The sequence below is a fragment of the Ptiloglossa arizonensis genome, chromosome 2 (assembly GCF_051014685.1).
Source record: "Ptiloglossa arizonensis isolate GNS036 chromosome 2, iyPtiAriz1_principal, whole genome shotgun sequence".
NCBI lineage: Eukaryota > Metazoa > Arthropoda > Insecta > Hymenoptera > Colletidae > Ptiloglossa > Ptiloglossa arizonensis.
Genome location: NC_135049.1, coordinates 24382176 through 24396856, shown reverse-complemented (window position 1 = coordinate 24396856; position 14681 = coordinate 24382176). Strand labels below are relative to the sequence as shown.

General features: G+C 31.3%; 3 protein-coding genes across 7 annotated transcripts; 1 reads left to right on the top strand and 2 right to left on the bottom strand.

Moving 5' to 3' along the window:
* Positions 1-211: 211 nt before the first annotated feature.
* LOC143143674 (uncharacterized) lies at positions 212-3177 on the bottom strand. Of its 2 annotated transcripts, XM_076305220.1 has the most exons (6): positions 2758-3177; positions 2460-2536; positions 2290-2371; positions 1952-2162; positions 621-1819; positions 212-508 (listed from the first exon to the last, which is right to left on the bottom strand). In XM_076305220.1, the coding sequence occupies exons 1-6, from the start codon at positions 2815-2817 to the stop codon at positions 299-301; spliced, it is 1839 nt and encodes a 612-aa protein (XP_076161335.1). In that variant the 5' UTR covers positions 2818-3177; the 3' UTR covers positions 212-298. The 2 variants fall into 2 exon arrangements, with proteins under 2 accessions (XP_076161335.1, XP_076161336.1); XM_076305221.1 differs by lacking the exon at positions 2290-2371 and having other exon boundaries at positions 2758-2829.
* Positions 3178-3516: 339 nt separating this feature from the next.
* Ccs (copper chaperone for superoxide dismutase) lies at positions 3517-6041 on the top strand. Of its 3 annotated transcripts, none has more exons than XM_076305227.1 (8): positions 3517-3634; positions 4291-4421; positions 4491-4689; positions 4768-4957; positions 5032-5098; positions 5199-5380; positions 5462-5604; positions 5915-6041. In XM_076305227.1, exons 2-8 carry the CDS (start codon positions 4407-4409, stop codon positions 5923-5925), a joined length of 807 nt encoding a protein of 268 aa, XP_076161342.1. In that variant the 5' UTR covers positions 3517-3634; positions 4291-4406; the 3' UTR covers positions 5926-6041. The 3 variants fall into 3 exon arrangements, with proteins under 3 accessions (XP_076161342.1, XP_076161341.1, XP_076161343.1); XM_076305226.1 differs by lacking the exon at positions 3517-3634 and adding an exon at positions 3876-4014; XM_076305228.1 differs by lacking the exon at positions 3517-3634 and adding an exon at positions 4045-4066.
* A 2640-nt stretch (positions 6042-8681) lies between these two features.
* Positions 8682-14315, bottom strand: LOC143143672 (uncharacterized). 2 transcript variants are annotated; one of them, XM_076305215.1, is made up of 16 exons: positions 14014-14315; positions 13484-13749; positions 13169-13379; positions 12781-13097; positions 12490-12699; positions 12198-12377; positions 11946-12060; positions 11692-11882; positions 11273-11600; positions 11071-11185; positions 10309-10411; positions 9704-10215; positions 9429-9621; positions 9177-9343; positions 9023-9095; positions 8682-8824 (listed from the first exon to the last, which is right to left on the bottom strand). In XM_076305215.1, exons 1-16 carry the CDS (start codon positions 14080-14082, stop codon positions 8788-8790), a joined length of 3087 nt encoding a protein of 1028 aa, XP_076161330.1. In that variant the 5' UTR covers positions 14083-14315; the 3' UTR covers positions 8682-8787. The 2 variants fall into 2 exon arrangements, with proteins under 2 accessions (XP_076161330.1, XP_076161331.1); XM_076305216.1 differs by having other exon boundaries at positions 11273-11597.
* Positions 14316-14681: the final 366 nt, after the last annotated feature.

Sequence of the window (14681 nt, the reverse complement as noted above, 5' to 3'; positions counted from 1 at the left end):
ATACAATTCCTACAAATTATTATTTTGTATGAAATTATCTTCGTTAACATTAATCTGCATATCCTATTTAAAAAGAACAAGCATCGTTCAAAAAATTTTAAACAATTTTTATGTCCGACGGCATTTTAGCAGCACCTTTCCTTATTTATATATAATTTTCTATTATTTACCACGTTACATAACACTGGACGATATACTATAAAGAATTAAATTAAAACTTTATATACCATTTATTCCAAACTTGCAATTAAATCGTTTATATTAGAGTGAATACTATATGAATTTACATTAATATACTCTATTGTGGAGGTGGTTGATATCCATAGCCTCCATATTGATTTGGTGGAGGAGGTCCCTGTGGCCCAGGGGGAGGAGGCATATGACCACCAGGTGGTCGTGGTGGATACTGAGGATACCCTTGTCCTGCTGGTGGTGGTGGGTAACTTTGAGGAGGATACTGTGGATGTCCATAATGCTGACCACCTTGTGGTGGATGAGGGGTATATACCTAAAAATTATATAATAATGATTGTACTTTTTTACATATTATATGTCACTTATATAAAATATATAATTTATAATGATTAAAGAAATACTTTTTATTTTTAAAGCAATAATACCTGTGGCTGTCCACCTGGTGTTGGTGGCACATATGTTTGAGTAGTAGCTGGTCCATATCCAGGCTGTGGTTGTGGACCTGGAGGTGGAGCAGGACCTTGTGGAGGTGCAGATGGTGGTTGAAATCCACTGGGAGCAGGGCTTTGAGATTGCTGTTGTTGTGATTGCGGTGGTGTTTGAGATTGTTGTTGAGACTGTTGTGGTTGATGTGGAGATTGATGTGCAGGAGGTTGATGAGTAGATTGATGAGAAGGTTGATGAGGCGATTGATGAGGAGCATGAGGAGGTTGATGAGGAGACTGATGTGGTGGCTGGTGTGGTGGATGTGATGTTGGATGAGGTGTCTGATGCACAGGATATCCAGATGGAGCAGGAACAGAGGGAGCATAATTTCCACCTTGTGAAGTAGGTGGTGGACCAGTGCTTGGTGGATATGTTTGAGTCGAAGCAGAGGGTGTACTTGTAGGTTGACTACTTTGAGCATAAGTATTAACTCCACTTGCAGAGGCAGTGCTAAATGGAGGAGATGTAGAAGCTGGTCCATATTGTGTTGCACCGGGACCAGGACTTGGTTGATTACCATAATTGGGCTGGGGACCAGTATTTTGTTGAGATCCAGGTTGTGGAGGCTGAGCAGCACTAGATGTAGGAGGAGCTGGGTAGTTTTGAGGTGGAACATTATTTGCATATGCTTGAGAAGAAGGAGGGGGATAATTTCCAGGTTGGCCAGCTCCGTAGGCATTTTGAGGTGGAGCCTGTGATGGAGGCTGTTGGTAATTTGGTTGTGGACTAGGACTACCATATTGCCCTGGTTGCTGTTGTTGACCACTTGAAGGGAAGTTCTGTTGAGAAGGATTAGTAGGTGGATAGCCTTGTTGATTTGGCGGTGGTGGGCCATATCCTGTTGGAGGTTGAGTTGCTCCTGGTGGTGGATAACCACCTGGTTGAGGACCATAACTGTTTACAGTAGTTGGAGGACCATAATTTGGTTGTGTTGATGTGCTATATGCTTGTTGTTGAGAAGTATTTGGTGGTCCATATTGATTTGGTTGTCCTGGAGTATATGCTGCACCTTGTGGTCCTTGATAATTGGAGCCAGGACTTTGATTGGTGTATTGAGCAGGATAACCTTGTTGAGAAGGTTGTTGAGGATAACCTTGAGGTCCCCTATATTGTTGTGGTCCAGGCGCAGTAGGTGGTCCTATGAGAAAAGGAAATCTCAATGTATAACTAAAATATATGTAATATATTGATTGTAAACTTGTGATTGTTTATTTAAAATATTAAAATTTAAATATTTAAGTTAGAGACTTCCAATTTAAATATAACATACTATTTATAGCAGGTCCTTGTCCAGGCATGACAGGTCCACGATATCCACCCTGTGACATTGGCTGCCCTTGATTAAAACTTGACATTGGTAAAGTTGGCTGACTGTTTGGAGGCATTTCTCCTACAGGTCCAGCTGACCCTGTAGGAGCATTTGGAAGGCCTTGCGGATTCATCATACCATGTTGAGGACCATTGGGTATACCTTGTGGAGGCTTATTATAAAAACAAAAATATTACAACTTTATTTCTAATTCATAGATATACTCTGTCATTGACCTGTGTTCAATGAATAAATAATAATAAGTAATATATGTTTTAAATTGTAAAAATATTTCTTACTGGTAATAATGCTTGTAAATTTTGATTTGCATCAGCAATTGATGCCAAATATACTAAGTTACGATGTAACATCTGTTGATACCTATAAAGAAATTGCTTACTAAACATATTTGTAATAGAATAACAAATGTTTCTAAACTTTTATATTTTTATAAGCAAATTTTACTTACTGTATACATTCTTGTGCTTTTCCTTTATTCTGATATTCTTGTATTGTTTGTATAAGCTGACTATTTTCATCAAGCATCTATACAAATACATTTGTTTATATAAATCTTATGTTTATCTAGATCAAAAAATAATCTATTTGCACAAGTTATATCTTTAACTAAGAAACCGTTAATGTTAATATTACACTTTTTTTTATATAACATTATAGTACTAAATATCAGTAAAATGTATAACAAGAATATATGTAAAGATAAACAATACATTAAAATATTAATAATGATGCGTAATATTCGTTACCTTCTGTATTTGGGCAGGATTCGGTGGTGGCCTACCGCGTTGAGCAAAGGTCACGGACATGGTTTTAGGTAACTTATAAATCGTTAAATATTCACGACAAACGTAATTTTCTTTCACTTATGATTTCTTTCAATGCAATAAGTAAGTTATCGGTCTCGTTCTTGAAATTTCTATACACGTTTAAAATTTTAAGACTTCGCTACAGCATCGGTGTCCACATTGCTACACCGTAACTTTACATTCAAAAAGGTACCAACTTAGCACGAAATTTTTCTAACCGTCAAAACTTACGGATTTCTTAATCCAATTGTTCTTTTCCAAGAAAAATTCTAAATATAGCGAATCGCAACTAGCGATTGCTTTGCAAAATTTCTAGTTTTACAAATAAGAGATGGTGGCTGTCCATTTCTAAAATAGAAAGCTTGGGAAAAGAGCGTATCGTGTGGCAAATGCACGAACTATCGTGGTGAAATATACATGACGACACAGCACAAAAACTCAGAATTTCTTATTTACAAGTCCATACAAATGGACTATTAGTAAACAAAAATTTATTTTATTCTAACAAACACGTTAAAAATAATTAATTAAAATGAATAAACTTGTAACTACTTTAGTAAATAATACCAATATTGTTCATAAAAGTACAATATTTAATTAGTATTTACTTTATGAAAAATTTTGCAGTTAGTTGATCCTATTCTTTTACTAAATAATGTAACTTTTTATTTTCATTACTTCGATTAAAAGTAAACATTTTAGAATGCATTGATTATAGACATGTATCCATCAATTTTTTCCATTTAAGGGGAATACGACACGCCAAACGTATCTACATACTTCTCGACAAAATTGTATTTGTCACTTAGATTAAATGGTAGGTGATATTATTTAAACTATATATCAGGTTATCAATTTTGTACTAATGAATATGTCTGGGGTCAAAAGTTTATTGATAAAAAAAAAGTTATTAACGCAATGAATAGATTATTATTTATTAAATACGTATCATTATATTTTCATACATTTTTATATGTTATTTGAATAAAATATGCAAAATATTCTTTATATGTATCGGAATTCATTTCCAAAATTATATTATACGTACATACTATATCATAAAAATGTGTGACATAAATCTGTTGCATATACATAACATACCACTATGTTTAATTACAAGAAAATGCAAGTAAACAGAATCGTATGACTACACCAGCGACAGTCATCAAAGAATTCGGTGTTATATTTTTATTGACGGTCTGTTATTGGTTTTTTGATTATATACGTTTGGTCCACTATAATTCCTATAGTAATTCTGTATTTATACCTTAAATGCATTTTATTTTTTGAATCTAACTGTCACTTTATCGGAATTCTAATAAAACGTTACTTTCTGTTATTGACTTCTATTTAAAATAATTTTAATTATATTTTTGTGCATGAAAATTGTTTCCTTTTGATTTTCTGTGTAAAAATTCATTTGATAGATTTTATGAAAGTATTTTGATAATAGTTTTCTTATCATCGTTTCAGGCAACATAACATATTATGGAAAACATAACCTCAACTAGTAAGACTAATTGAATTTATTTCATAATAGGAAAGTTAATTTATTATCGCGCGACGAAAAATAATATAAAATTATAAAAATGACTTCAGCCAAGGTAATTTAGAGGAGTAAACCAAGTAATGCTTAAATAAATTGTAACGTTATATGTATTTTATAATTTTAGATCGAATTCGCAGTGAACATGACTTGTCAAAAATGCGTTGACGCTGTACATAATAGTTTAGCCGGCGTAAATGGAATTGAAAATATTGATATATCATTGGAAAAAGGTAGTGTTGTGGTTGAAACAAATTTACCATATTCTGTAATTCAAGAAAAAATTGAAGAATCTGGGAGAAAAGCTATTTTGAAAGGATATGGAGGTAAAAACATGGAAATAATTAATAAAACATAATGTATCAATACAATGATGTTTTTTATGATAATTATTTGTATTACAGATAATTCTAGTGCTGTTGCAATGTTAGGAGGAAAGTCAGGATATAGTATAAATGGTAAAATAATGGGTGTGATAAGATTTGCACAGACTCCTGATGGATGTGTTATAGATGGTACGGTTGATGGTTTAACTCCAGGAGAACATGGTATGCACATACACGAGTGTGGTGATTTATCCAAAGGCTGTAATAGGTAAATACACATTAGTGTGTACTTTTATTTGTTGAAATTTTGTACTTTTTATTTCTTGTACGTCCTACTTTTAGTGTTGGAGAACATTTTAATCCAAATAACACAGTACACGGTGGACCTGAGGATGATGCACTTAAACGGGTATATATTAAAGCTTATATTCTTTTAAGACTTAACCAATAAGATGCATAAAATTACATTTACCTATTATGATTTTTGAATAATAAAGATTTAATTATAGCATGTTGGAGATCTTGGAAATATAACAGTAAATAACTTTGGTAGAGCTACTTTTAGAAGAATAGACAAACTCTTAAAGATAGTTGATATTATTGGAAGATCTCTAGTTGTAACAGAAAAGCCAGATGATTTGGGAAAGGGAGTTAATTCAGAATCTAAAATAAATGGAAATAGTGGAAATAGGTTAAGCTTCCATTATATTTATAACAATATAGTAACTGTACTGGTGAGTGGTATTTAAAATTTATTTAATATTTTTTTTAGATTGGCTTGTGGTATTATCGCTCGTTCATCTAGTTTATTTCAAAATGCAAAAACAATCTGTGCTTGTGATGGGCTTACACTGTGGGATGAAAGAGATAAAGCACTTTCAAATAAACAGGAGTTTAGTGATTATTCTAGAGCAAGTAATAGCTGTATAATATTTTAAATCTTTTAGTAATTATATACTATGATAAAAAATATAGCAGTATAATTATATTCATACAATTCAAGCATTTATTTTTTGTTGCATGTTTTCTGCAATTATATATTGTAGTTATATAATGCTAACTTTTAAAAAGTAGTAACAAATTTTATACACTTATTCATAATTTAGGCAAAGCATCTAATATGTGAATTACAATTTCATTTATAAAATTCATATTATAAGTCAGCAACTTATTTATCTAACTAATTAAATCCCTTTTAATCAAATATTGCATTCTGCTTTTTCAGCAAAATTATAAATAACATCAAGAAAATATACACTGAGTTTCAAAAAATGAAATACGAATCATTCCAGTAAAGCGTTTTATGTATGTATTTAAATAAATATATAGGTACTTTACATTGTTTAAGAATTTATGTTGAGTTTTAATCTAAATATTTTTACATATTTTGCTATATTTTTATATAGATGTAAACATAAAGAGTTGTTAATCTAATAATTTATTATTAAAATTATAGCTTCTATAAAAATTTATTAAAAAGAGAAAACTTTGGGATTGTTTTTAAATGTAATTTATTTATCATAATATTATTTATTACTTACAATATTTGTTTAGTCTTAGTATAAATAATTATCTAAAATAAATCAAACAGTTAAAAAAACATATATGTATTGATAAAGCTGCAATGTAATATTGTTATACATATTTTTGGGGATTATTCAAATAATCCTTTCAACTATAAATAAATAATAGTATAATACATAAATAATAACTCTAACCACTGATGTAAAAAATGTTTTGAACCATTTAAAAAATATTTCACTCTCCACCCAACTATTTAATTAATTTAAATATATAGTCAGCATTATATTTATGTTATCATTTTTAAAACACTTTTTTACTTTTTCCAATTATCAAAACTGGAAGTTGGTGGCATCCATTAGTGTTTGCACACAGAAGTGTCGTAACATGATCTTTACTAATTTTGCGACTTGGAGTTGATCTTTCATGCAGAGAAGCTAAAGTTTTTTGTGGTAATGCTTTGCATAATAAACTTGTTTCATCTATGTTACATACATTTTGTAGTGCACATCCTTTTTCAATCAGAAATTTATGAAGGTCTGCTGTGAAGTTTTCTGCAGCAACATTACCCATTGAAAGTTTTTCTCCTGAGATATTTAGTTCTCGAATACCATGACGTGACTTAAATTTTTCTAGCCAACCACTGCTTGCTTTAAAGTTTGGATTACCTTTCAATTTTTCATTAAATTCCAATGCCTTTTCACATAGGATTGGTCCAGATATTGGCACTCCTTTATCTCTATTTTGCAGAAACCATTGGAATACTGCATCATCTACATTTTTATTCTTTGGCACCATTAAGCTTTTTCTACTGGTAGAAGCATCTAAAGAATCTGCCTGTAGGAGATAATTTTCGATGGCACATTTTTGGCTTTTAATGCCAGTAATCGTAGCCTTCCCGATACCATATATTTTTGCTAATTTTGCAGCACTCTCCCCATTTTCCAACTTTTGAATTATCTCGTGTTTTGTTTTTATACTTAACACTACACGTTTCCGCTTTGACGCCATTATTGTTGGAGTAAGTGGCAGGTTGAATATGAACAGTCTCTTCAACTGATGTAATAAATGTATTTAGCATTAATGTAAAATATCTTATAATATAATTTTCAAATTCTTATAATTTTATCAACTCTTACTCTAATTCTTTTTCAGACTTTTATTTTCTGACCGACTACTAAACTGTCACACATTTGTATCACGCATTTCTTTCCATATAAAACGCTATGCGCATTCTCAGAATTCTTTTACAGATACATTTTACTTGAAACCAAATCTCCATCTCAAACATTTATGCGATCTTTTCCGCACTATCTAGAATAATCGTTATTCGCACCTAATGCATCAAAAGATTGAATAATTGTTTGATATGTTGTCACAGACGAGGGTCTCATTGTTTCCTTGTTACATACGGTAACTTCTTTATCGATTATGTGATGTTACCGACAAAATTTAGTCACACAGCAAGATGTAAGGTAGACGTGACAGGCAATGCTTCTTTGTGTATACGGACCGCGGTTTTTGAGAAATGTATTATTTTTCCGTGACAATTCCAACCTTATCGATTTAGGCAGTAATACAATTTTAGCACCATTAAGTATAAGGACTAAAACGAAAATTAATTATTTTAATGGTAATTAAGATCACAGATTAGATTTCAGCGGATTCCACAAACATGTGCGTGTTTCGGCTACGTTTTATGAGAACATAGAGCAGATTCTCACTTCTAGTCTATTCGTGTGATATAGAAATATATGAATATAATAATTATTTGTAATGAGGGTGAGAGAATGGTCAAGTATATTATACCTACTAATTGATTTGCACTCTTGATAAGAAAAAGTTTTAAGTTAATTAGGTAGAGTTTCAATATACAACAAAAAGAAATAGCAAGAGATATTTATTTAGATGTGCTCTTTATTCTATTTCACTGTCATAGGTTGTGCTTGACTTATGTATATTCACAAGCAATCATATATAAATAGTACAAAATTTGTTTTTGTAATACTTGAATACCATAACCATTTGAAGAAATAAAGTAAACATCTTGAGTATTTTGATATGATACAGTATATTGATATTCAAATCAAAAGAAAGTGGAAATCTTCTGAAAATATAATACGTATGTGTAATAAATAATGATAAATAATGTAAATTACACTACCTAGTATGGAATGATATTGAAGTCATATTGATTTAGTAACTCAAGAAAGATTGGTCCGTGTTACCAATGTCTAATGAAAATCAAATGATTCTGTCATAGCAAGTACTGAATTATTTTTAAGTAATAAAATATACACGCAATATGTTGTACTATATAATTTTAGATAACGTTTTGCACCTGCTATAAGACATTGATTTTATTAGATATATATATATATATATATATATATATATATATATACACATACACACATATACATATATATATATACTTATCATGATAATACATTCAAATATCAGATCTTTAATTTGAGCATTCTCACTTCTTTTTTGATCACTTTTAATAATAATAATTAACGTTTAGACGAACAAAAATCACAGTACACTTGTAACATTAAGTATGACAGATGTAATTCAAGGAGAACTTGAAGAATTAGTTTCTTCTAGTGACCTGTAATGATATAATTTTATATTGGGTTTATAAGTATTTTATATTATATAATTCTGTAATATTGCAATGTGTTAAATATCTTCAAGTATACATTCATTTGATATATTGTTATGAAAATAATTAAATTATTGAAAATTTATATCAGCAGCTGAGAATTATACTTTATTAAATCATTGACAAATATCAAACTCTACTTACTTTTCAGTAGTAGATTTATTGGAAGTATCGGTGGAAGATGTTTGCATAGTTGTCTCCAAAACACTTTTTTGACCTGAAATATTTAAAAATAATGTTTTAACGATTTTCTATTACAGATATTTCGTAGTGTTTCTACAATATAAATTATGTTTACTGTGTTTATGTTGATACAACGCGGGAGCCCAACTATAATTATTAGGACTTGGCACAGTATCTGTTGTCGCATTGCTCGTAGACGCAATATCGTGACTTAATGGAAGCGCAGCTGATTTGATAGTGGCAGTGGCACCATTATTTTTTCCTTCTGATGAAATATTCTTCCTGTCAGTAATATTTAAAGAAACATGTACAAATTTTCCAAACTTTTTTCTTTTTCCTCACAAATAGTTTAAAAAGAATTCTATACCTTAATTTGTTGAAACAACCGGCAGTGTCCTTTTGAGATATTGGATACAGTTGAATAGTTTCCAACAATTGTTCAAATTCGAATACCTTACTATTTTCATTGCTTATCACGCTAACGTTGGCAGAAGAAGACGGTGAAGATTGTCGTCGAGACAATAAATGCTTAGACACAATTTTATTGCTGTCCAATACTACTGAAAATTCATATGCTTCATGACATTTTATGTATAAATACAGTACATTATAAGTAAGATAAATTTTCAGTGTTTCAGTTACCATTTGGCACTATTAAATCCGATCTGGATGATTCCACCTCTTGGTTAATTTTATTAACTACAGATATCTTTGGGAGATCTTTCTCACAATCTATCGAATTCGAACGAGTTGCAGGTTCAGACCTCGTCTGACTTCCGCAAGCTATTATTCCGGAAACTTCTTGTTGACAAATGTTGGATAGTTGGCTTAGTTTAGGTCGTTCGCCACAAATAATCTGAGGTTGACAGAGATGCGAGGGACACGTGGCACGTTTGTCAGAGAATTGCTCGTTGCACGCAGAATCGAGCTCATGGTGTTTATGTGAAAAGGACGATCCATGAGTTGGCAGTGTAGCACTGCAATGCAAAGGGCTAGAAGTATGATGCTGTAAACTTGTTAAAGAGGTTCTTGAATCGCTGGTATCGTCCACGTGTTGATTGAAACACAAAGATGTCCAAGCAGAGTTTCGATCTTGCATTTCAAATAAATGCAGCAACATAATTTCATCTTCTAAACCATCATTGCCTCGCAATCTATAATAAGAAAATAAGATTATTTGTATTACAATAAATATTGCTAGAATCAGTAAAACTCATAATTAGTCTAATTTTTTATTCTCAAGATACCTGCAAGTACCTCCTGTATTATCTCGATTGTTCTGTTGCTTTATGCGCTGTTTATTTTGAATCCATGGCGTTAATGATTCTGCAACTTCTACGTCGTTCTCTCCTGTGAAAATTGAAATGGGTATTATTAAAAAGACAATTATTATTGGATAGTAAAATAAGGAATACGAAAAAAAAATATTATTGCGAATAACGCAAACTAGATCATGTTTGAATTGTTATTTCAGATTTAATGAAAAAAGTTTGATTAAAATCTTTCTGTAACTTTGATTATTACAATACATGTACGGAAATATTTATTTTTTGTTATAAAACCAAACGTAAAACGGAGACGGAGATTAATCAGAAATAGACAAAAATTTTTTTATGAAACTGCTTGAAAGTGATCAGGAGTATGGGAAGTAGGATTCTCTTTCATAAAATCTTCGTCTGGTTTCTCATTCGTGGGTTTTTCATTTTCGACACCTTTATCTAACTTGCATTCCCGCTGCCTATGTCTCTGTACATCTATAGAACCTCTGTTTGAACTCGTACCTAATTTAATGACGTGTATTACATTGTATTTTACTATAAAATATTATATGTATGTATAAGTATTCTGAATATAAAATTTTAAATACGTAAAATTAATTCTCATAAAGATTAAAGCATCATTTACGTGAATTGTTTAAGTATAATAAATTACCCAACTTTGTAAATCTTACATACACTGTATAAAACAAAATACAATGAATTCAAATAGTTAGGGAATGCAATTTGTACCTGACATGGTTTCATCATCTACGTCATTTTCGTCATTAGAATTGTCATCCAAAAGTGTTAAATGTGGCTCATTATGTTCACATTCATCCAAATATATATCATGTTCACTTAGTTCCTGAAATAAATGAAAATTATTAAGACATAACAAAATATTTATTAGAATTCTAAATTATATTATAAAATATTAACTGCAAAGTCTTACTCCACTATCGCTACTGCTACTACTGGAGACAAGATTCAATGGTTGCTGATTAAGCACCGTTGGCGAGGAATATGATGGGGATGGAGAATGAGCTCCAGTAGTCTGACAATCTCCGGAAGAACCATCGTTTGTACCGTGCAGATTGGGTGATTCAGGTTTCATTCTGTGTTGTTTTAAACTCGTTTTCGAGGAAATGGAGGATAATGTTGAAGAAGATCCAAGTGGACGCATATTTGAAAGCTCTCCTAATTCACACATAGGCATTAATTGATCTCCCGACATGGGGCCATTATTATTTCCGCCAGGAAGCACATTATGTACTGATCTACTACAAGAATAAACGATAAGGTATACTGCTTTTCATTTCCAGTCCTTCTTGTATAGTACAAAACATTATTTTTAGAGGAAATATAATTCACCTTGTTGATGTGCCATTTGGATATGTTTCCATTGAACGAGTAGAATTGGAAGTAAGTAATGGATCTCCAGCAGCTTGTGACTGTTGTTGCATTACCAAAGGTGTTACATTTGATGTTGGTCCACATAGTGTAGCTCCACTGGATACTCTGGTTGCTGCCATAGCATTTCGAGACATTTCTATTGCCAGCCGCTATAAACAAATTTTGTAATTATAAAGGAATGCATGGCTACAAATTTTAAATCTACACGTTACCTCTTTTAGTTCATTGATTTGAGTAGCATATTGATTTTGAACCGTAACTAATTGACTAATATACCACTGTTGGTCTCTACAACGTTGATAGAACGTCGGTGGCCGTACCTGAAACCTGTTGTCCATTTTTATATTATAATTTAAATAATAACGCAATAAACTATTATATCCAAAAGAAATTATTATGTACTTAAATAAACAGGACTGTTAATGTTTTACCAAGTTATTGTGATTTAAGAACATTGAACGTACCGCAATATAAGAGTGTCCAACTCTGTATTTAAATACCCTTCAGTTGCAAGTAAGTCTAATCTGAAAAATCTATTGTAACCCCAGCATTCACCGATTTCGAAGTCAGACGCGAATTCTCGAACAATGTTCTTACTTGTATCACGAGATCCTTGATGTATCATTTCAACTCGATATTCGTATCTGAAAAACGGAATAATAATTTAAAAAAAACAGTAATTCAGATTTGGAAGAAACAGATAGTTTAATTTTGACTGTTTCAAGAAGTGAAAATGATATTATTCATTGTGTATACTTTGATGTTTCTGGTAGACCAGCACTTAATTCTAGAAAGACAGACAAATAATTTCCACGAACAACACCATTTCCATCAGGATATACTTTTAATCTCCAGCATAACCCATTAACGTGCAAAGGCGCAGAATAGACTGGATCTGCTTTTAATTGTAGTTGAGTAAAATTTTGCATTGCAAATGTTGCACTAGCGTAACCCGGTACAATTTCACTAAAATATTAAATAAAATGATTATTTTTCTGTAAATATATGTTAGACTGTAAATTAAAGTATAAAAGTTTAATGTATCACCTATGAAAATCTGCAGGAACAGGTGCAGTCACAAAACTTGTCATTGGTTTTTTTCTTACTTGATGTATCATCCGGGAGAGTTCTGCACTTTTAATAATAAGCTCAGAACGAGTACAAGTATGCAGCTGATGTTCTACTTCTTGCAATAAAGCTTCCAGTTGTTCTGTTTCTAATGTTAAAGAATTCTTTTGACCCATTAGTGTCAGTAACTTAGCTTTCAATTGAGAATCTAGACGTGCTATCATCAATTCTACTGCATTTCTGATCTCTCTAACTCTTTCATCCTTTGCAGCTCTTACAGATTCAACATTACGATCCTAGTAGAAAATAGATGCAAAATATATTGATTAGAAAATCATCAAATGCCTTATAGAAAGATTGCACATACCACTTCTTGAACAAGACTTATCAACTCCATCAATCTACGTTTTAATTGTCCTACTTCTGCTTTTATTTGTGTAACATGCTGTTCATAAACCTCTTCTAATGGTTTGAAAGTATGCCCTGAATGAGTGCCACCCCATAGGGCACATTGATGACATATACATCTACGGCAAGTCCAACAATAAACAGATAGCTTCTCATGATGCACAGTACACCTGCAAAGATATATGTAGATATTGATACAAAGACAAATAATGATAAATAAATATGTTTAACCAATCAATTATGAATTACAAATTTCATGTCACAAACAAAATACCTGTCTCTATTAGAGTCATCATGCCTAGAATTTGATACACCAACAGCTTGAAGTGTATCAAGCTGCTGTGTTACTTCCTCTACCCACCGGCAATTTACTAATTCAAATAAATGTAAAGAAGCTCGGCAATGAGGACATTGAGAACGCTGTTCTGTGAGCCATCGTCTAATGCAGGTGTAGCAGCATAATTTACTGCAATGAGGACAAAGATGTGCATCCCTAAGTTTTTCCATACAAATAAAACATCGGAAAACCTCTGCCAGTGTCTAGAATAAAATTCAAGACTTGTAAAAACTATATATAAGAAATTTTAAAACAAATCACCTATGATTCAACAGGAGAATGTAACGATTTTACTATAATTGAAATCTCTATACAGTTGTTCTTAAATGTACTATATTCAACGATTACTTGTTATTTTTAGTATATCATTAAACAAATAAAATGAAATAGCAATAAATATGTACCTGTACTTCAGATTATTAAACACACTTTCATACATATGAATATTATATTGCAAATTTACAAACCTCAACACTGTGGTCATCCGAGTTTTTTGAATTAATAGATGTTTCTCTACTAGCCATCCTGTCTGACATTTACTAATAAAAAATTTAATCGGATGTTATCGATCGTTAGATGTATCGCCAGTACTCAGAACGACGCGAACCTCCGACATTTCATTTCGTATGTAACCGATTTAACAAAACATTATTTCCAAAACCTATGCATTATTAATAATTGTTACTTATCAACTAGTCAGAGATACACGAAATGTTTTCCAGGTACTCTGAAAAATTTGTAGAAGAGAATTCAATATTGTCATGAGTGGTGATTTGCCATGAAGTAAAAATATTCTATGGTAAGCAGTGTAGGAAACATTTGATCCCGTTAGACCATTTCTTTTGAAATTATTTTAAGAATATAACAAATATATCTTGACAAATATTCCTTAATTACAAATAAAAAAATCATATAAAATAGAAAACATTTGTAAAACATTTCTACAACTTTTTTCATTTAGTACACAATCTTTGCGATTTGATATTTCTTTTTTTAAAACAACATCCTTGAATCAGAATTTTATATTTTGAAATTAATTCTCCAAAAACAGCATTTAAAGTATTATTGAAGTAATCACAATAAAAAATTTGAATAAGCATATATTTATTTCAAGTAATATGTTACAATCTTAAAC

Bases quoted from the DNA above. Each gene is read 5' to 3' on its own strand.
- LOC143143674 (XM_076305220.1), bottom strand. From the start codon at position 2,817: ATGTCCGTGACCTTTGCTCAACGCGGTAGGCCACCACCGAATCCTGCC. The intron at 2,372-2,459 runs GTAAGTAAAATT...ATTTCTTTATAG, and splicing joins AAAGCACAAGAATGTATACA to GTATCAACAGATGTTACATC. The intron at 2,163-2,289 runs GTAAGAAATATT...TTTTATAATAAG, and splicing joins ATTTACAAGCATTATTACCA to CCTCCACAAGGTATACCCAA.
- Ccs (XM_076305227.1), top strand. The intron at 4,690-4,767 runs GTAAAAACATGG...TTTGTATTACAG, and splicing joins TATTTTGAAAGGATATGGAG to ATAATTCTAGTGCTGTTGCA. The intron at 5,381-5,461 runs GTTAAGCTTCCA...TATTTTTTTTAG, and splicing joins AATGGAAATAGTGGAAATAG to ATTGGCTTGTGGTATTATCG.
- LOC143143672 (XM_076305215.1), bottom strand. From the start codon at position 14,082: ATGTCAGACAGGATGGCTAGTAGAGAAACATCTATTAATTCAAAAAAC. The intron at 12,700-12,780 runs GTGATACATTAA...TTAATATTTTAG, and splicing joins GTTCCTGCAGATTTTCATAG to TGAAATTGTACCGGGTTACG. The intron at 9,344-9,428 runs GTATAGAATTCT...TATTACTGACAG, and splicing joins GGTTGTTTCAACAAATTAAG to GAAGAATATTTCATCAGAAG.